We start from the raw sequence: 22,834 nt of genomic DNA, 5'->3' as shown, positions 1-22,834 counted from the left end.
AGAATCCCAAGCAAGGAATGGTCAATGTCAAGTAAAAATTAAATTAAAAAGAATGTGATAAAAACCTTAATTAAAAGTGTCTCAGAACAAATACACCTCACTTTATGTCCTAAGCCCATTAAATTTCCATATGACAAAGTGCCACTGGGTGTGAATGTCAGAGATTCAGTGCTGCTAGACATTCAGTGCTACTTCCCTCAAGCCCTTTTTTGGCCTGTAAACATCCCCTTTTGCATCCTGACTGTCTCCGCAGCCGGCAGGAAAAGTGGCATCTCAGAAAACTTATCTCTGAAACACCCAAGACCGCAACTAGCCTCCGGGAGGTGGCAGCGAACAGATGCAGGTATCAAGTGTTCCCAGCTTCTGACATACAGAATGTGCTACCGGCACCATTTGCATCAGCTGTCAGCTTCTGGGCAGCTGGCAAAGATAAACAGCAATAACACTGCCGGCCTTCAGTTCTCTCTGCACTGAGATTCAATGTGCACATGAGCGACCAACCGTAGCCAGCTAACCACCGAAATGGTCCCCGGTTCTGCTCCCGATCCAAAGAAGAGCAGCCTCAAATTTAGCCAGCAACAACCAGGACAACTCCAAACTGTCTTGAGAAGAGTGGACACTACACTCTCTCCTCCCAAAAGGGAAACAGAATAAATCCCTGCAAAATTCTCCACAAATTTCCCCCTACCGATAAGCTTCTTTTCTCATCTCAGCCTAATCTTAGACAAGACACACTTTTTCTGACCTATATTTTGGCTACTGAGGAGGAAGACAGGAGGACCACAGAACCTATTTGCAAAATATATGCTGTAAAAAAACTCAAGCCATGGCAGCCACAAAGTAAAAAAAAAGCAAAAAAAAAGCATTCAAACAAAGAAAAGTAAAGAACAGATAGGTTTTATTCAGTTATTGCTCAAAATTAATAGACGAACACAATTGAAAATCACTGCCATTTCCATATGCTGGTATTTTCTGCAAACATAGGGGGTATTTTGATAATTTTTTGATAACAAAATGTTGAATAATACAGTTCCCTATTATAAAATTTACCAGAGATGGAATCTCCAAACCAGTGGCAAAACCCTCTGAGAAGAAACCCCAAAATCATTATAGCACTACATAATTACTTTATGATTTTATCAGTGTGTGTGTCAGCAGGAGCAAGAAAGAGACTGCTCTTCAAAGAGACAATTCTATCACAACACGCCTTACAAAGATATTAATGTAAAAGCTTCTCATTGTCTGAAAATCCTTTGCCATGGCAACTTAAAATCAGCTGCTTCCAAGTGATTTTAAAGCTTAACCATCTCTCCTAACCCTTGAGCTTCAGACCTGGTATTGCAACCACAACTATTAAATCTTCCAAACAGGTGTATACATTATCTCTACAAAGACCTGCATGATGAGCAGGTCCATTTGCCCTACAGAGACAAGTAATCATTTCAGGTCTCACGCATGGCAGAAATGATTGTATCAGGAATCCTGTATTCCAATCACTCAAACTCTTGCACAGGCACTCCCAGAATGGCTGGGGTGCCGAGATGTTTTTTGCATTACAATGAAGCTGCTTTTCACCGAACTGAATTTTTGTGCTGCTTTGCACTTGCTGACAGCATTGATCCTCTTATCATCTTCAAGGATATCTGATAAGAATTATCTGATTCAATGGGAACTGGAGACAGTTTCAGCTACAGATGTACCAAAATTTGCTTTGAAATCTACAGATGCTCCTCCATTCAGTCAGTGAGACTGAGTACGTAGATAAGCTGAAAAAAAATCTGTTACAAATCTGAACTGGAGAATTGTATACCTCAATTTCTGTGAATATAACTGCAGAGTACATTTTCAGCTGTGAGATTTTAAACTGTGTTGTGCTAATGGTTCTCAGGCTTGCGTACCACAAGCAGTGACTGTAAACAAGTTAACCCCCCTGAGAAAATACCCAACTCTATGCATTTCATAAGGAGTGCTTACCATTTCCTGTTCATCCATTATATTCCTGATTCATGCTCAGATGATGTCAGGGAAGAATATTTAAAATTCTGCTATGTGGCTTTCGCTGAAATGTTTTTAAGGGCATGAGCATGATCAAAGTGACTGGAGATCTTAAGTACAGTCATGATACAAATAATATACAACAGTGACAGGGAAGAAAGGGATCTGAGCACAGATGGAAGGAGGAGGGAAAAATTAGGAAATTCAAGAGTTACTATTGGTATTACTGCCACAGTAGCACTCAAAAGGCCCCTTTCAGTTGGCCATTGGCTCTATATGATAAGAGGCAGTCCTGTCCCACGCTGGAGATCATATGAGTTCAAACAAAGGCACAAAAAAGTGGTCTCCAAGGTCAAACTTAGCCAAATACCTTTACATAATAATTTACATATGGTCAAAACCCAAGTTACTAGCAAATCTGGGAAGAGTTAACCTTAAGGCTCAAAGTAGCATTTACGTACATACAGAACAACATTGGCACATCTTGGGTACTGAAAAGAGTAAATGTAAAAAGACATTACACATGCACATGAGAGGACATAGCTGTCCGTGTTTTCTGGAAAACTATTTTTTTTCTAAGTGTCCAGCATCACACCACTGCACTCCCACAGAACATGTTCATGTAGTCACCCAACATGTGGAGATGCCCTCACTCTCCTAAACATTTAGGGATATGGAAAATTGCACACTTCAGGTCCCTCTGGGGTGCACCCTGGTTGGCATGTTCAGCTCATGCTTAGCACAGAGACAGACTGAGAGGTTGTGATTGAGCTCTGCACAAAGTACAGCCTTTGCATGCCTGGTAAAAAATGTAGCTGTCCTTGGAAACAGAGAAGGTGGTTCTGAGGACTAGGTTTTCATGAGCAGAACATGCACCAGGGAAGCAGGAACCCTGGTCCTGCTCCTACTCAACATGAGGGAATTTAATCCTCCACCTCCGCTGAGCTTTTCCTATCCACCAGGGTACAGTCTTGGCTGGTGGTTAGGAAATTAAACCCTTTTCTTGAATCTGGACTCAAGTAAATGAGAAGGAAAGGCTCCTGGGACAAGAAGGACATCTGGCAGGAAATGTCTTGACGTTGCAAACCACTGGTTAGGGCACTTAAGTGGATGAGGACAGATGAAGGTCTCTAGTTTGTGAGATTTTACTTTGCTGGGATCATACAAGCATTTTATGTTAGGAAGTTCTGAGTTAAAGCCCACCCACAAAGCATACACTAAAGTGGGAACCAGAAAGTAAGATTTCTCCAAAGGTTCAGAGCAGAAGCTACTAAATTAGTCATGTTCCCATGCCACCCGTATCTCCATTGCTTCATGCAACTGCATTTGCAGAGCCATTTGGAATACTAATGTTTAGAGACTCCCTGAGAAATGCTAGAGATACTGCTCAGACAAACACAGTTGAAGTTTTTCTCTTTTGGTTTTGCTTTGATGCCTTCGAAAGTCAAGAGTACTTACTAGTCTAAGCTCTCCTTTAAATATTTTTATCACCTAGCACTATATGGTTCACTGACATCCAGGAATCAGCTTTTGGACAAAAGAGCTCAAGGGAACGAGCAATATGCACATTTCTCTCCTGGTGCTCCTTTTTACATTTGGCTATCCAAGTCACCTGATAGATGATTAAATTCACATGCACTCTGTCATTTCCCTATTGACTGCACATCTAAGAGACTCAGGTAAGCATTAGCTAAAGCCCTAAAAAAATCCATGAAGTCTCGGGTATTAGAAAATATTCTTTGAATTTAAATCCTCTAATTCACTGAAAAAACATTAACAGCTTCTCTGTGCTGTCAGAGCTGTGTAAAAGTGTTTTGATATAACTAAGACACCAACCTGCTTTTCAGTTTATCAAGGCTTGGCCCTGAACTGCTGATTCAGTGGAAATTTGGTCACTGTGACTGACCAAATCAGGAAAAGTTGGTAAAAGTACAATTTACAATGTATTTAAAAGCCCAAGTATGGATGGGATTTTCAAAAATGCATAGCTGAACACCTTTTGGAGAACTACTGAAAATCCCCTCTGACTTCTAATTCTGTAACTCAAGACATGTAAATGACTTTAAAAATGTGGCCAAATTTCTATGCTCCTGTTTTTAAAAATCACTGTAAAATTCACTATTTTACTTAGTAATTTTCTTCCACAGTTAAGTGCAAAGTTGTTTGTATATGGTTATTCATTTTGTCTATTAAAAATGATCTGCCTCATAAGAATAACTGAATGCAAGAGGACAAGTAAAGATGTACCAATGGTCTATTCACGCTTGGAAAAGAAAGAAATCCAAAACTCCTGTCATCCACTGGAGTTAAAATTCATGAATTGTCCTTATTTGAAAGAAAAAAGTTAGCAGAAGTTCCTGATGATTTCAGTAAGGCTTGTCTTGCCCTTCATTGCCTGTAATTGATGAGTATGTTATCTATTGAGCTTCATGCCCATAACAGAGTAGAACTGGAGGTCTGATGTGAGCATATGCTGTCAAATCTGTTGATGTAAAGTTTGAAAATATGCATTTGAACAAATTTTAATGCTTCAGCTTACCAGGACTTTGGAGAGGAAAAGGCAAGCTTTATGTGAATTTAGTGTGAGTACTGAAAATCTTGTGCTGTTCTACAGTGGTTTGTGTTTTATGGCCACTGTCAAAACCGTGATGTGACTGTGTTAGCTTCTCCAGTCTTCGGTGATGCATAGCTGGCAACTGTGTCTTTTCCGAACCCCAAATTTTTGCCTTCCTCGCAGCTTGCATGCAATTTCTTTCAAATGCTTTTCACTGTAATTATTTAGGGTTTTTTTTCCATCTTGCCGAGTATCTCTATTTATCATGCTAACCTGATTAAGTCATTAAATGATTTACTGTTGCTTCTAAGCCTTACTTCTTCCATTTTGATTAGTTTGTGAGACACTCTCATTGCTGCGTTTTTTCTCTCTAATATGGCTTGCAGATGATTTTGGAATATGTGCTATTCAGACTATTTTATTGTCCCCATATAAAATTCACATAGAAATTGTTGACAAGAAATAAAAAACACAGACAATGATAGGCAACGTTCCTTGTTTCCTAGAGGCAAAAAGGTGGCATTCATTTATACACAAGCAGAACAAACATCCGGTCAACACAGAGTACTCCTGCAATAGCCAAAGCCTTTACTGATTCTGTGGCCATGTAAATGTTTAAACAAAACAGCATTAAAAAAAAAAAAATCCAAAATCTGAGTTCTATCACCCTTTACATAATAAAATAGAAACTTCACTTGATGGAAATCAGTGGGACAGTCTGAAAATATGTCTTATTGGTATGTTGTAGAATGGCAGAATCTAACTGTGTGTGTTTCGGCCAGTTTTCACTTAAGATACGTACGCAGCTTGAGACACAAGGAGGAAAATAAACATTCAGTACATGTGGAAAGATAAAACTGGCAGATGGAGAAGATGGCTTTTATACTTCTGAGAATAAATAAAAATTAACGGAGAAAAACAAAGGTAAAAATATAAAACTGAGCATGAATGTTTTGCATTTGACCAGAACGTTATCTTTCAAAGAAACAACACTGGAATTAATACAGAACACTATTGTACCATATGGATGCTTGGATCTCTGCCAGAAAAATTGCACCATCTGTCCTTTTACCAAAAAATGGGCTGAAATGCTATGTGTTACAGGAAGGCTACCGTTCTTTCCAGTATACCAGACACGATCCTGACTAGCAAAATACACTTCTCAGTCCAGTAAGATTAGCAATGGTCCCGAGACAGCACTTGTAACCAAGTCTGACCCAAAGATACTGAAGGACTGTTTAATTACTGCGTCATACTTTGGAAACCCAGGCCAGTGACATAAAATCTGATCACCATTAGTGAGGAACTGTCATTACTCATATCAAGAAGCAGCTTAGAGCTTTTCTATATTCTCTTTGATTAAAATATAACATCGTCATCAAAATTTTAGAGAAGTCCAAGGTCCTCCACCTTTCTCATCAAGCTAAGTACAATAACTTTCTTTTGTCTATAGATGGCAGCACTATCAATTTACTTACTTCACCCTGTTACCAAACACGAGATAAACAGCCATAAACAGCACACAGAACATGCGCTGATACAATGCATCTCATTTACTATGCCTGATTGCTATAATATAAGTCAAACAAACAAAAAAGCCCCCATTCCCCTAGGGTTCTTCACATTTGAAGCAGATTTCATGGAAATTTAACTCAATTTCAGGAATATAATTGAACTAACAATCTGTTCTCTCAGACAGGATGTCCCCTGCTTGATATTATGCAGGGCTGGAGAGATGCCAAAGCAGATTTGAATGTACCTCAAAGTGCTGGTGAAAAATGACTGGGCTTTTCTAAAAGCAAGGTGCGTGTGCTGGATAGGTCAGGCAGCACCACTGTGGCTGATGCTAGTCTTCCCTTCCATTTAATCTATCAGGATTCAAATATGCTAGAATTGTAAACAAAGAGAAAATACTGCAAACAGCATGTAAACAAGAAAAGCCAAAGTGCTTATCCTGTGAATGCTCTGCAGAACGCAAACCTGTATGCAAATGCAGGGCAATGGAATGCTTGGGGACCGTGCTCTTTGCTGAAGTACGATGCCAACAGCCAACAGAGCCAAAATTTGTTTTCTAAAATCAGGGTATGGCTTAGGTTATTCAGATTCAGGGTCTTCTATGCATGGAAAGCAATTAAAACTAGAGAGGAAGTCATGGAATGATTTGGAGCGGCTATATAGATTTTTAAAAAAAAGTATTAATTTGCTCTATCCAGATATCAGAAAGAAAGAAAAAAAACCCACCACACAGCAAGACAATGAGAATAGATCTAAATATGAATCATCAAAGCATGTTTGTCACTGGATTTGCAATAAAACAAAGTACATTTTTTTTTGTTTGGGTTCCCAAGGAAACACAGTGTAGGTAATCATTCTGTCTTCTTTGTGTGCAAGTACCAGCCTGGTGACTGACTGCCCCCTTTCCATACCTTTTTAGTATATTGGCCAGTGTCAATCAAACTTGACAAGATCACAGGCATCTCAAAGATATTAAATTCCTACAAGGTTTGTCAAAGTAGGCAGCTGGATAGAATAGAGCGCGCCTACTAAGTATCCCTATATGAGGTGAAAGCTGCAACATGGTCTCACCTCTTATTACACACCAGAAAATACATATGTGAAAGAGATATTATAGGTGTTCAAACTGTGGAAAAAAGTTTCAATTGAAGCACGTATTTTATTGTACATCAGAATACCCAGTCACAATCTGAAATTTAAAGGAAATCACGCCTTATAATTCCACTCCTCACAGAACTATATTTTAAATTGCTAGAGAACTACCGTTTGGCCTTGGGCTTTTGCCAACTCTTAATGCAATGGAACATTTCATCAGTGCAAAAGCTACCTCAAGGTTGAAAAGCTATCAAGTCCATACCCCCTGCTACCTCATGGAATCTGAAGCTGAGGACCATAATACCTAGACACTACAGCAATTGGTAGTTCATAATATTGTAGATGTATTAGTTACACAAAGGAAAGCATGCACTGGTGTCTGTGGAAGATGTGATTGTCTGAATAATTTCATTTATAAAACATAAATGATTGCCTATGCTTTGGTGTGGATTCTCTTATACTACACCATTTTGTTGCGAAAATTCAAATCCTGATCAAAAAGATGCAATCCATGCCTAGATTATACAAAAGCAACATCTATCTGTACTTGAGTCTATTTCTCGACTAATTTAGGTCAAAGAACTCGATCAACTTAGGAAATCACTCACTTGCTCTCCTGCAGGGACTACCAGACACACAGACTGAGAAGAGCAGCAGATGGAAAGATTGTTCTTGTCAAGTGCTGGTTTCCCAACCAGTAGCCAGAGTTTTTTTCCTGAAGTAGATGTTCCTCAACAATGGGGCACTATGGATAGTCTCTGGGAATGGCTGAGCCAGTCCCCAACTTCCACCATCCAGGAAGGAGTTTGGTCTGATACCCTTTAAGCTTGCTTAGCCCCAGCGAACGTGACTTTGAATGACAAAAGCAGAAACCTCTCCCAGAAACACCTTTGCTCCCACAGCTTTCCAGATCCAGATCCCAAATACCTTACTTGTAAAGTAACATGCACTTCTTTTTAATTAAACATGCCCCCCTCTATTTTTCAGCCATGAGGGAGCAGCCTGAATTAACTTAGCTCCCAACCAGCTGAAACAATTTGCAGCGCAAGACTTGCTGATGCTGTCACATCCTTACATAAGCATTTCTTCACATCCCACATAGCCAGGGCTCCTGAACTTAAAAAACCTGTTATGTTGCATGCTCTCATAATTACTACTTTTAGCATGCCTCAAATGTTGACAAGCATGTGACGGTTTGCCGATGGGAAGCAACCAATATAGCCCAGTACTCCAGCCCAGCTTCCTGGAACTTACTGCAGGAACGCATCCCCTCACAACAACGTTGTAATGAGACTGGCCCTGGAGCCAGCTGTACTGCAAAAATTTCTGGAAAGGCTCAAACGGAATTTAAGATGCTTTCTCACTAGGGCTCAATCAGGACATTATCATATTCTCTTCACTGGAAAGGTGGATTTAACCTGCAGACCTGTATAAGTCAAGTGTCCTGTGATACCACTGGGAACCTACAGAAAAAGAAGTCCCACGAATTGGGCTTGATAGCTGAGATTAAACAGAACCCCTTAACTTCTCTAACCTGAAGAAATTCCTACAGAGATGCTGCTGAGCTGCAGAGATTACATTTGGATCCTGAAATCCTCATGTGTCACTACTTACAGGACACAAATTAAAATTTGGATCTGCCTACTATGAGATCATGCACTGTTTTATAATGTGTATCTGTATCTTTATTTTGTTTTTGACAAACTCAAATCTGACAGAGATTATGTTGTGGCAAAGCTCACAATACAGAGCTTACAAATCCTCCTTTCTGCCTTCACAAAAAAGTAGAAAACAGCTGAGCTTTGCAGTGGGTGGGATTCTTTATGACAGATTTGGCTTTAGGCATGTTTTGCAAGAAAACCTCTAAATGTTACCCATTGCACATTGGTCAATTGTGTTACGTAACATTTGAATTTTGCAGTCACATAAAGAAGTTTATGTCTGTTGGCATGCATACTGGACAGATGCTATGTGATCTGTGCTTTATTTATGTCTTTCCTTAATGAGTTATATATTTTACTATTCAATAATTATTACATTAATATCTAATGTGTTGGGATGCCGCGATAAACCCCTGCACATAAATTATTTTGATTTAAAGAGAGTAAAAAAATGTTGCTATTTGTAAACCTGAAGACAGCTCAGCAGAAACGAAAGGAATTCATGCAGGGAATGAGCAATAGCATATTCATCAACAAGACAGGAAAAAGATAGCTTAATAAACAAAAGAGGAAGAAAATCTTAATCTGCTCCTATGGACTAAAGTCACTGCACTAACAACCATAAAATGTCAGGAGATGTTCCCTCCACATTACCAGCTTTACTCTTGCATTATATTGGTGATAGATCCATCAGTTGAGAGAAACACATCTGGCAGCATCTTATCAACAAGAATGCTATAAGGGAGGAAAAACCCCACAGTTTTTAGTTTAAAACCAATCATACTGTTAAGGGAGAAAAAAAAAAAAAAAAAGACCAGATTCCTCTCTTTGGCTTTGTAAAACAATTGCCTAGCATCTTAGCTGTCCTAAATAAACTAAATATCTAAATAGAGGTGTTGAGGTGTTGCTTGTGTAGATACTTCACTCATACCCAGCCTTGTTTTCCCTTTCAATACATCTGAAATTTCATAAAGTGATACATACACTTTACAGTAATAAGCCTGAAGAGCTCAGTTATTCAGTTTATTACAAAGAAGATGTAAAGACACCTTAATGATGATACAGAAGACCCTCATGAAGACAGGATACCCGCTGTGTTGACTTTCACTGCTAATAAACAAAAGCGCAAGAAACGGTAGCTAGGAATTAAACCCAGATAAATTCTCACCACCACCACACACGAACTTCTTTACATGGGAAAAGTGGCATTTCTGGGCTTCACTTTTCCGCCTTGTTGGCAGGTAATTTGCGGTTAATCAAACCCCCGTGACTGACTCAACTAGAACAAGGTGGCTCTAAGGCAGCGTGGCCTGTGCTGGAAGGAAGAAACAAAGCCCAAATGCTGGCTTTTCTACTTGATTAATAGCAACATGGAAGTAAAGTGAGGGATAAAATATTTGGAAAGAGAATCCCACTGAGATTCATATCACTCTCCTGAGAGACGCAAAAGGCACAGTGAGAATAACTGAATGTTGGCACCTCAATCTCAATCAGCAACAAGATTATATTTCTCTCCTGTTACCTCGAGAAGGGTAGGGGGATCTTTATGGGGAACTGCATCAACAGAAGAAAGATCAGGACTTGACTTCCACCTTGAGTTAGAAAGGTTTTGGAAAAGAAATGTTGGAATTGGCAATGGGAAAGCTTCTTTTCCATTTTCGTTGAATGATAAGCATCTTGTAGCTGCCAGCAGAGAGCTTCACTTGCCAAATGTGTGAGCAGATTTGAACAACTATCACCCATACAGCATATATGTAAACTAATTATACTGACAAGGAACTAGAAACACCTATTTTCCTCTCTCTTTCCTTACGCTGAAGTATACGCTTTCTCTGTTGTCACAGACGTATCTTCAGCACAGTGTACTGGAGGAGACGTGCAGTTCCCTTCTCAGCATACAACCCTCACTCCCTCCAGGAATAATTCAGGATCAGGATCAAGGGTCTAATTTGTGAAATGTTTCTGTCTGTTGAGATGTGCACACAAAGGAGTTACGCACTGGAAACTGAGTCAGGAGGCATGTAAAAAGTAACCACATAAATATCTAGCAGAAACTAATCATCTTTCTTGCCCCCATGGGATTAAAGAAACAAAAAAGGCATGTGGGATTTAAAGTACTATATAAACTTGAATTTAAAGCCGTTTCTGTTTCTTCAGAAAGTCCTACAAACTTCATCAAACCTCAACCGCATTAACAGTGCTAATAAAATGCTCATCATGCTGTCTTAAAAACCTATATGACTTTTACACAGTCCTGAAAAGGAAATACCCTCAATTATATTTTCCTTACTTTCTGTGAACATTTAAGCACTGATCTAAACTGTATTTATAGAGAGGAAAAGAGACATTTTCTTTTTGAGTTCATATTTTAATTTTTTCAAATTTTTTTTCAATTTTTCAAACCCATTACAAGAAAAGACATAGTCTGCAATTTCCAGAGAGTAAAAATAAATTAAACTTACTTGTAAGAGAACTGACTAATTTCCCTAAGGAATCCAGAATCTATCTACAGTATTTCTACATCCATTTTACAGCCACTCAAATTGCTATGAGATTCTTGCAGAGCTTGAAAACCTGAAGTAGTAACCATCTCATTTTCATATAAGTAATTAACACACACATCTTCACACGTGCTTTGGGACTGCATAACCAAATAAAAACATACTATAATTTAATCAGGAAGAAGCACGCATACAAACACACACAAAATGCATTATTTAGACATGGCTATTCAAATAAAAGAATAAGAAGTCTTTCTGCTCTCTGTTTTGGGGAAGGAAGGGTGGGGTGAAATCAATAGCAATGCCAGAAAATTATGACTGTCGGCTGGCAGAGTCCACACAGCGGGGTGCTGACCTCCTGTACCTTTGGTCAGCGTACGATTTAGGAGATGTACACACAAAATAAGCTTTCTTTCCTTTCTCAAACCAAGAAGCTGTTCAAACACCTCCTGAGCCCAGGCACTTTTTCAGCACAGTGTTTGTCCTAAGGTTTCTCAGAGCAATGCCTACAGGTTTTGTACAACTTCACTGGTAATCAGCAGGCACAATCTATTTTTTCTCATTTTAAGCACAGGAGGAAAAAAAGCAGAACAATTTGACTCTGCTTCTTTGTAGGAATTGCCACATTTGATGGTTCATCTAATACAATATATTATTGTGTGCAATAGCCTGTAGTATATGATTCAGTGGAAATTGTGTACTCACTCCAAAATGGACAATTACCTGACAGCTTTCTCATAAGACTCTCCAAAATGCCCTGGAATACAAGAGTTTATGTATCCTTTACCATGGCTTCTGTGATGAATACATTGTAATTTGGAATATATTTTGATTCTGGAATTGCCTTCTTCAGCTTTTAACTTGAGGAAGAAGGTGGTTTGATGTCGAAGGCTTGATTTGGGATTAGAAGAAACAACTCCCTAAGACCTTATTGACCCATTGAAAGAGGACCATCTCAGACAAGACCCCCCTCCCTACTGCCTAGTCTTAACGAAGATGTCACCAACAGGAACATTCTTCCAGGCAGGAGATAAAGATTTTAACATGATGGAGATTTGGTGACCAATCCCATCACCACCGTAGGAGCTCACAGTGACTGTGATGCTGTGAGACCATTTTGCAAGCGCTGGAGAGAGGTATTGCTGCAGCCATCTACTGTTGGAAGTTCTGCCAGTGTATTACAGTAGAGATACTGAGATATTAGATGTTGTAGAAATCCTCACAGTAAGTAGAGACCTTAAAATATTTGTTGGTACTGATCTCTGTTGGATTCTTTAGGATTAAGCTAGTTGCAAATGCAGCTGTTGTGGTGGTGGCGTTTGTTGTTTATTTCTACTTTTGTCTTTTAATAAGGCTGTTTTCTTTTCCTTTAATATTCACTGAGTTATGCTTACAATATGGCTTATACCAAGGCCATGGCAGTAATGGCGTATTTCTCTTCCCATAATATTGCATTCCTGTTAGCTAGCTTTTAAGGTTTCTTACGTTTTAATGAAGTTATTAAAGTGAATGCTTTGACTGCATAATTCATGAGCATTCACTCTGTCTTCGAAGAGCTGGTCTCTAAACAATTTTTACTTTTTCAATTCTTTCCTAAGACAGCTGACCAAGCCTTTTGAATTTGAATGCAATATTTAAAATAAATGTCTAATTGTAGAAAACTAGCTTTATTTCTGCTATAGTACCATTTGGTCCCCAGAGATGGTTCTGATTTGTAGTATTTCCTTGGCAGATACAAAGAGGTGCTGTGTATTTTCTATTTATAACTCATAAATATTGAGATTAGCTTTCACACATAACGGACTGGATTACTGGCTGCTTTCTCTTCACGGCTGTATCTGCAGTTTTCTGCAGAAGGAAGAGCACATGGATCCAGTCACAATCCCCTTCTCCTTGCAGTTCTTCCTAAGCATTAATTCAGCCTAAATAGGTACAGTTCGGGGTCTGCTATAATATTTGCTACTTGGCCTCAGTTCCAAGGCAATATCTGAGCTCATGCCAGCTAGGGCATCTCCTCCCTGTTGAAACTCGGGGTCCAACCTGGGGGAGTGGTGGGAGGCACAGTGCTGAGGAGATAAGGGGAGGGTGGGTACATTGCTTGCTACTAGGATACATTCCTGGTAAATAGACTGACTAAAAGCTAAGCATACTAAAATAATACACAGAGAACAAAACCATATTAGCTTTCAAGGATTTTTAGAAGGAGTAAACCATACTGAAATTAATCTTGAAAAGATGATAAGCTATGTTAAGGCTTATACTTATTATCAGCTACTAAGAGATGACTTTTCGATAGAAAGCAGTATTTTGCCAGTAATACATACAGCCACTGAGGTTCTTAAAAAAGCCATTTAAGCCGAGGGGCCTGGGTAGCTAAACACCCATAACAACAGTCTGTTCAGGTGCCGGTCCCAGTCTCTTCTGAAGGTTCAGAAGGAAAATGCTTTTCAATGTATTCAGGCAATTTATTTCAACGATTGGCTTGGTCAAAGCAGGGAAAGCTGCTGGAAGTGGAAATGAAAGCTTTTATTCCATGTTAGGAACAAAAATGAATACAAATGGAGGGTATGACTAAATACATGGAAATCTATAGAACTGCCTGCATAAATGTGTATTAATATTGGGGATCTTCCCATGTAATTAAAAGAAGCACCATATTTATTGCACAGACCACATTTAGCTGCTAGTCACATGTGCTGAGGGTTGAACAACCATTTTTTCTTTAGAAAATAAGTAAAAAATACAAATACAAAACAAGATTAAAATGAATTTATAAGGATTAAAAGATAAAAGTTTTATTCTGATTTAAGCCTGTATCTGAAATCACTACCACTTTTATTTAAATGAATATCTCATAGGGGAGCTGCAGATAATTCCTGCCCTCTTTCTGCAGCAGAAGGGATTGTAAACCTGAATGAAGTATCATAATTCATAGATGATCCTTGTGAACCAAACAGCATTGCTGGCCTGCACTGTGCCCTTATTGAAGCAATAGTCAGACTACGTCTCTACGGCTTGTTTGGAGAGATTAAACTGCAAACTGTTTTTGAAATCTTCCAATTTTGTAAATCATTTAAATGAAATTAAAAAAAACCCAAAACAAACAAACCACAGTATCTTGGGAGTCTAAGTTCCCTTGATTTGCTGTAAAACCTAAGCTTCTAAGTCTTACAGACGTTTTAGGTGAAGGATACCTATAAAGCCATGTAACCTGAGTTTACCAAATTCAGACAAATAAAAATAATCTCTTTATAGCTTACATTCCTACATATCACCTGCCAGATGTCAGATTCATTAAAAATGCATTGGAATATAATTTAAATAATTAAAATTCCATTTTAAAATATGCATAATTGTTTGCCAGAGGCCCTTGCTTACCAGAAGTAATAATTTCCACTTGTTGTGGTGACTTGATGAGCTCAGCCTGAACAGTTCCAGTGTTTGAGCCAAGGTTTGCTTTAGTCACAGCCTGATGTTGCAATTAAGTTTAAGACCTGGGAGTTTATTGCTCAGATGGGTGATCTGGTTTTGTTACAAAGAGTCTAATGAATTTGATGATTAGTCTGTTGTCTTTTACTGTCTGTTTGCGAAGTAATTTGTGCTTGGCTTTTGACTGCTGATAAAATTTATGGAAAAATTCAAAACACTGGAGATAAAGGCTTTTTTTTTTTTTTTTTCCAACTGTAGCAACCATTGAATGGGATATACACGCTGACTAGCAGGATTAAGGTTTCACCAGTAGAATTTCACCCTGTAGAAATGCTAGGAAAGGTAGTACTTTCAATCTACTTTGATCAGTGTCTTGCTTTTGATAGGTACTTTCTTAACTGGGCTCTATATCGGCAAAACATAAAATATACAAGTTGAAAATCAAGCATGTATTTAAGCCCGACTGACCAAAATTATGGATGCATTCCAATTTTTAATAAATTACTAAATAGAAGCGCAGAAGACTACTGAGCCACAGTGGCTGGTTCTTTGTATTGGGACTAAAGATAACATAAATATTAAAGCTTTCCACATCGTTGAGGTGCAAAGGTATAGCAGATATTTACTAGCAGCAGTAATACTCAAGAGGCGGAGAGAAGCAGCCAGAAGGAAACTGCAAGGTCGCCCACCACTGTGCTGCAAATGCTTGACAGCCCTATGTCAGACCTCCTGCAGGGGCCAGGGCCTTGCTCCTCCTTTCTGCAAGGCAGATGAACTCCACAGAGAAGGATAAAGGCTGGATGCAAGAGAAAGCAGAGCACTTTCCAAATGTCTGTCTTCTGCTTTTCCTTTTTTTTTTTTTCTTTTTTCTCCAAAATAGGAGAGAATAAGAAAAAGGCATATTCTCAGCTCAAAAACCAGATACTTTTTGCCTATTTTTGACAAACTTCTAAGATTTTTTTCCCCCATCTGTGTCAACCACATAATTTTCACCTCTTGCTAATGGCTTTCCCTTGGTGACAGTAAGTGCTGTTGAGTAGATAGGTAACATTCAGTTTGAGATCACATTTGATTGTTAACATTTTCCTACCTCCAGTGCAATGCCAAACTTTCAGTTTTGCAAAACGAAAAGCCATTTTAGTATCTAGAGAAAATAATAAAACTAGTGGGGAAAGCGTTCGCTAATGGAGATAAAATCCTGTCACCTTCATTACTACTTAGCAGTACTGTACTTTGAGAGTAGGTATTATTTAGTGTGAATAATGACAACAGAATCTCAGCTTGATTTCAAAGTTATTTCTGCATAATTTATTCAAAAGATAAATTCCCTAATGAAAGATACTGGATCCACTTTAAACCAACAGTATTTAATCTATAATTACTGCCTCAGGAACACCGCACTAACTGCCATTTATCACCGTCAGCGACTTTTGAATTCCTGCTACAACCACGGTATCCCATTGGGTTTGTTTGTCTCAGAGAGAACATGATGTTTCTAGTTTGGCATGGCCCTAAAAAAGGAGAACAAAACCTGTCATCCCCTAGAAATATATTTAAATGTCCTCTATGTGCTTCAGCACACAGAGGAGAGTAAGCCCATTCATTTCCTCATAGTTATTTCCAACACAATGCATTATATTTTCCATCTTAAGTTTGTAGAAGGTTTTCAGTTCATTAATGCTTCCCCTGCCCCCTTCTCTCTTTTCTTATGAGCTGAGTATCCATTATCCATCACATTTCTCGCAAAGCTTGGAAAAGAATATAGATGCTCTGGCTCTTAGAGGTATACTTCAGTCAAAAACCCTCACACTTCCTCATTATGAGAATCTAATCTTTCATTAGGAAACAATTAGGAAGTAAATGTGCTTAAGAACATTAATTTGCAATTGGTTCAGTACAAGCGCTAGGGAAACTATTAGTGGTGTGTCCTAATCCAGTGTCCATTTTAGGCAAGAAAAAGCTAGACTTGATTGAGGTAATGACTACAACGATATTTTGATGTCTTTTACTTGATTGTGTCTGTTGCGGTGCAGGGGAAGACTTCAGAAGCAAGTAAAATAAAAAAAAAGATAACTGGTTACTGATAAGAGACTTTGTTTCCCCTCACTTTGTGAAGGTCCTCCTGTTATTGTTCATCAAAAGTGGTAAATAAAACTTCAGGCTTGCTTTTTGCAGGTTCCCATTTCTCTGTGTATTTTGGATATAACTCTTACCTTGTGCTAAGATTGTAAGAAAATAAAAGCAAAACACTTTTTTCTTGTCACTTGCTAATTCAAAATCAGCAATTGCCTCATCTGTGTGTTAGTGACAGCTGTAAAAGTTTTCAGTTCTAGAGCTGGCCTGGAAATATCCTCATTCTCAATGGTCGGTAGAAACTGTCTCTTTTAAACAAAAAGTATACAAAATAAAATTCTCCTGGAGAGACCTCTCCTTATAAAGCATCTTGTTATTCAATTTGGCCTCAGCTAATTGGCCACTTAGTAATTTGTGTCCAAATTCCAGACACAGCAGAGAACAGAAGCCTACACGGAGCTCTACCAGGTCTCTGGGACACAGCCCTACCACAGAGACCCAGCCCTGATGTCAGGTGTGCTGACTGCACCCTCCCTTAGAGATGGCATACATCATCTCACTCATGGTGTGTACAGCCTTACTATGAGGAAAGACTAGGAGGACTATTTGTAGGTACTGAGCATGTTGGAGATATCAGCCTCACTGACTACCACAAGTGCAAGACTGTCATTTTGATTGCTGGTGTACATGCAAATGCAGAGCACTCCCAACTTGGCACATGGGAGCAATCACACCTGAGCCCTTCAAATGTGGAAACAATTATCCTAGCACCTCAGCCAGCAGTCAGCATGGTGACCTGTGGCGAGTTCCTCTATTATGTATTATCAGTAGCACTGCAGGGAAATGCTCACATTTTGTGAGATTAAACAGACAATAGGAATTGTAGTCAGATTTTTTTTCTCTTGCCTGAATAGTCTGTATTTATCTCCAGGCAACAGGAGAAGGAAAGTACAGAGAGCTTGCACCGTCATCTGACTGTTTAACTCTTCAGACTTTGTCTTGGAGTGGAATGCAATGTATAATGAAATTCCTTTTTTTAAGCTAGAACAAGTTCTGACATACTCAGTCATGCCCTAACTTTCAGAAAACACACACCGCAGTTTTCAGACAGTGAACAACAGCCCTTACCTTCTCAACCAAGAGATGTCCAATAGAAAATGAATTGATTTTCTGCCTTTACAAGCCTGCAAAATCTAGAAGTAGATTTTCATGCACGTACCTGATAGTCCACCGACATCCATCTTCTTCAGGTTCTTTGCCTCCAGAATGACGACAGTCAGTTTGCCAGCAGTAGGCACATAACGGAGGGAGAAGCAGATATCACCCAGTTTTTCTTGCTGTGAAACCAAACAAGACATGGTGCTATAATCATTTTTTGAACCTTTTAAAAATACATTTGTGAAAGCCCCACAGAAAATTAACGGGATTACATCTCAAACTCCTATTGTTAAACAAAACATTCAAATGAACAATATGAGATATCCGCCAGAAGTTGCCCAGCTTAAATCCTTGATAACCTCAAGGCCATTGCAGCAACTGGAGTTCACAGCAACTGTCCTGTATGGAGCCAAATGACAAGATATGTGCTGGCTGCAAAAGTAAGTTATACTGCTCAGCATTTCACCCCTGACAATCAGGGTCCCACAAATACTGTTTGCCCTTTAAACCAAGCCATGACTGTTTTTTTTTTTTCCCAGGTTGTGTTTCAGTGGAAATCAATTAACACACATGGATACATAACCACTAGACTGCTTTCTGCAAAACAGTAACAGGGATCTTTCTCATCACACTTTGTCACAAAAGCAAAAAGTATAAAATCCACAAAGCACAAAATATTTAGTATAAAAAAAGACTTGTCTTCTATCTGACAGGCAGGGGGAAAAAAAAAAAAAGCAGATATAGGCTGGGAAAGCATGCGGTGCATCCCTCCTCACATCAGGAATGGTTGGAAGGATTTGGTTTTGCCTTCAGCCTTGCAGCTTATCATCTGTGATCCTGCAAAAGGCAACCTTATGCAATTTATTGCTTAGTACCTTCCTAACAGCCCTGGCAAAGAGAGAAAGGCTGAATTGTGTTCAGAATTACAGGAACTTTGTTTTAAAAGGAGGAGTAACAGATTTGAACTTGCAGATACCAGAGAGAGAGAGAGAGAGAGAGTTGGGGGGAGGAAGAGGGGAGGGGAGGGAAAGAGGGAGGGAGGAAAGCATTGCTTAAAAATGATCACTAGGATGATCTGAGCTGCTTTCCTCCTTCCTTTCAGGCACAACAGTCTCTCTAGGGGGGTAACAAGGTTGCTTTTGAGACAAGAAGAATCAGGTTACACGGAACAGTCCAATAAAGCATTTGACAGCAGTGTTTCTCCTTCAAAGACATTAGCTCTTATGGCACATGTCTGTATCTACAATTTATTCTGGCAGTAGAGTATAAAGTACATGTCTATCAAGAAATATCTCTTTGGATCCAGTGTTTTGTTAGGATAAATTGGAAGGTTGTTGTTGAAAAGTTTTGGGGGTGTATCCAAGCTCTTTGTTAAGACACTAGGTAATTTTTTGCAGGAATTATGGACCTTTTCCCCATACCACAAATGCAAAAAGAACATGACAATCTACCAGGTTCAAAGAGCCAAGGGGAAAGAGGTAAAGTCAGAACCTTACCTAAAAAGCTGGGGGAACACTATTGAGAGCAACTGGCTCACATATTCATGGATGTAGCAGGTATTTCCTAGAGAAAAGACCACCCATGTCCTTAGGACTTTACCATCCATGTAAAAGGAACCAAAATGTTCCTTTCCAAATGGGAGCTCAAGCTTCCAAGTCATTTAAGAGAAACTGAACTTTATCCACCAAGATAAATTTTCAGTGTCAGTAGCAGTTCTCCTCTCAATAGCTCTTATACATAATCACTTTTTATCCAGGTGTGGATAAGCATCTGCAGTATATCCATCTGAAGGATGCATGCCAGATACTCAGCCATATTTCAGAGTTTACATCTTCCTCCCTTATCAAAAAGTGCGTGGGCTTGTCTCAGAAGACTTCCTTGGGGATGTGGAATTCTTTGTTGTTCCCAGCAAAAGACTGGAGTGGTATATATAAGAACGGCAGGCATCCTGTAGTTATTGTTCCTTTTAATTTTAAAAAACTTAGAAACTGCAATAATAACGCAACATTTATAAAGTGACAGACTCTGAATTGATTATTACAAGTTGGGAATGAGATCCAGGGATTGTAATAGATAGTTACCTGCAAAACATCAGCTCAGTGATCACCAGTGGTCAGAAAACATACAGAACACAGTTATGTATAATTAGGAAATGCTCAGAGAGAACACAACAAAATAGCTCATGATGTTAAATGTGTCTGTCATGTACAAAAACACTGTCAGAATGCACAAGCGCCAGTATCTTGAAAACTCGTGCAGTTATGGTGTCCTCCCCACCTCAAAAAGGATATGATAGAATTGGGAAAGATTCCAAGAAAAGCAGCAGGAATGATCAAAGATATGACACAGCTTCTGCAGAAGGAACAGCTAAGTAGATCAGGACTCTTCAGGCTGGAAATGGGCTGGCTGGGAAGCAGTGTCTTAGGGACCTCTATCTGACCCAGGAGGGCTACAGTGATGTTATGACCTTGCTCAAAAGAAGAGATCCTAATATCAGAAAATTTGTATTTTTAACTCATATCTAGAATAACCTAATAAGATGTCTTTCACAGCATGGACTGCACTTCTGTGGAAGGACTTACTATTCTTCCCTGTCTGAATATACTGTTATAAATCCCAGCATTAGATTCAGATCATGGAAATACAGATTTCAGCTGTGCAATCTGCATAACTCATGCCCGGCTCTAACCGAGCCTACAGTGACAGCAAAACACACTCCTGTTCCCCTGACACTCAGTTTTGGAAGTCCATATTGGCTAGGCTCATGGTTAAGTTGATCTATCACTTGCAGCTTGTTCAGAATGGAAGAAATCAATTGCTTATTGATTTGTGTTATCATGATCACAGCTCACCCAGCCGCCCAGTGGTCACTGTTCTGTTACATGGTAGACTTGGTTTAAATTAGCCTGGTTGATTCTTGGGGCTCTGAATAAGACTGTAATGGGCTATATTTGAAAGCTCATTTTAGTCCCCCATCTTAGAGACCTTTGTAGTCACCTATCACCTGACATTCAAGGGCTCTGCCCTCACCTCTAAATTCACTAGGCAGAGCTTTGGTTGTAGCAACACAGGAACTTGTATTCCCTTGTATTCCTCAGAAACTCACCTCACTGACAGACTATCTAAACATCTGTTTTGGAAGGTACTTTTAAATCAATACCATGCTTCTAATTGTTCCTTTGATTGGGGTTTGCTTGGTTCGTTTTTTTTTCTTTTCTTTTTTTTGCTTTGTACTTGTGTTGAGACTAGAGTGTGTTTAGCAAGCATAAATCGGTGTTAGCATTGCTGCTTGTGATCTGAGCGCTTCAGCAGAGGCTGGAGGAGATACTTTACAAACACAGCTATTGCCACGGAGACCATCACCTCTCACCAGCCTTTCTCCATCTGTAATCATGTTATGCTTCTGTGCAAATACCGCAATTGTCTACACAGAAGAGTGATTTTATGAGAGCATTTAATGCATTTTTAGCCTCTTTTAATGTAATTTTAGCTGCAGGAAGCACAGAGAAGAAGCCAGCATCACGTAAACAGCCAGTTTTCCATAGATCACCAGCAGGCCATGGGAAATGGCAGCAGATGATGGGTTCATTCCAGTGAATAACTTGAAGAAAAAGCATAGGCACCTCTTCAAATGCCTACAGAATCACGTTTAGTACTTTTTTTGTTGTTATTAAAATCTGCATTAACTGCATTTCTTCAATATTTCTTGTACTTTTAACATTTTCTCTTTGCATGACTGCCACAAGTTTTCTATTCCTAAGCTGTTTTTTGGGTTTTTGTTTTTGGGGGGGGGTGTTTAATTTTAAAAATATTTGTCAGGCAAAATACTGCAAGTGGCAGCACTGCAATGAAGCAACAAAAAGCAATCACTAGAGGTGTGGTTTGCAGGAGATAATTACAAACCCCTGCAGGGCTACGAGGCACAGATGAGTGCTTCTGGTATGGTGATTATCTCATGGAGGTGCCTTATTGTTACTATGAATTTCTTTCAGCCCTATGTATAAATAATTTATGTTGGTAAATTACTTTGATCTCTGATGGAAACTGTAAGTTAGTGTTAGAAACTTCCAACTGGGAGGTTCATAGACATTAACCTATTCATGTATAATGCCTAAACACCAATCAAAAGACTCTCTCCACCTAAGCAACTTCAGAACTTCATTACATTTAAAGAGGATGCAATGGAGCAGAACATAAATGACATAGACAGCATTGGTAACACTCCTTCAGCTCAGAAAAGGCTATTTGAAGTCCTCTTGAGAACCTGGACTTTTTAGAGATGACTCTAAGTGGCTCCTGCCTGTCTCATGTTTCTTCTCATATTTGTCAGTAGTCATTTTTGCCTTGACAGTATACTCTCCTAATGAGCTACAGAGAAAAATGCTATTTATGCAGATTACTCTCATTCACACTGCAGAATCTCTAACAGTGATATCTATCTTCTTAATATAAGCATTCTCCATATTTTTGTGGAAGACATTATGAGAAAGTTGATGCTTGCAGCTCTTCTGGTAAAACAATATCAAAATAATGAGCCACAGCACCACATGCTTTGTCCTAATTGGATCTAAGACTCCAAAATAGTCAGTAGAGGAATCATATAAACACAGTGAGGTGGGTTTCCAACTTCAATACCTGGTTTTGACTGTGGATATTTGTATAAGCCAGAGAGAAACACAACAGGAGGTGGTCTGTGGGTGAAGACCCAAAATACAAACTTCCACAAATCAAATTTTCAATAGAAGCTCATAATGTTCACTGTATAGTTTTCACACCAACCAAAATGTTTTAAAACTCTGTGCAGAAAACAGGAACAGCATAAAGGTTGGGTTATAAGCTAAATCGGCATCTTG

At 39.0% G+C, this 22,834-nt stretch overlaps 1 protein-coding gene across 2 annotated transcripts in view; it reads right to left on the bottom strand.

The window, feature by feature from the left end:
- Positions 1–22,834, bottom strand: part of SYT1 (synaptotagmin 1) — a 130,601-nt gene that overhangs the window by 33,969 nt on the left and 73,798 nt on the right. For both annotated transcript variants that reach the window (XM_075717915.1, XM_075717921.1), the window contains exon 6: positions 18,043–18,160. In XM_075717915.1, the coding sequence (XP_075574030.1) occupies positions 18,043–18,160 (118 nt within the window). The remainder of the gene's footprint in view (positions 1–18,042; positions 18,161–22,834) is intronic.

Source organism: Pelecanus crispus, chromosome 1 (assembly GCF_030463565.1).
Source record: "Pelecanus crispus isolate bPelCri1 chromosome 1, bPelCri1.pri, whole genome shotgun sequence".
NCBI lineage: Eukaryota > Metazoa > Chordata > Aves > Pelecaniformes > Pelecanidae > Pelecanus > Pelecanus crispus.
Note: the sequence above shows the minus strand (reverse complement) of the source record. Positions and strands in the feature narration are given on the sequence as shown.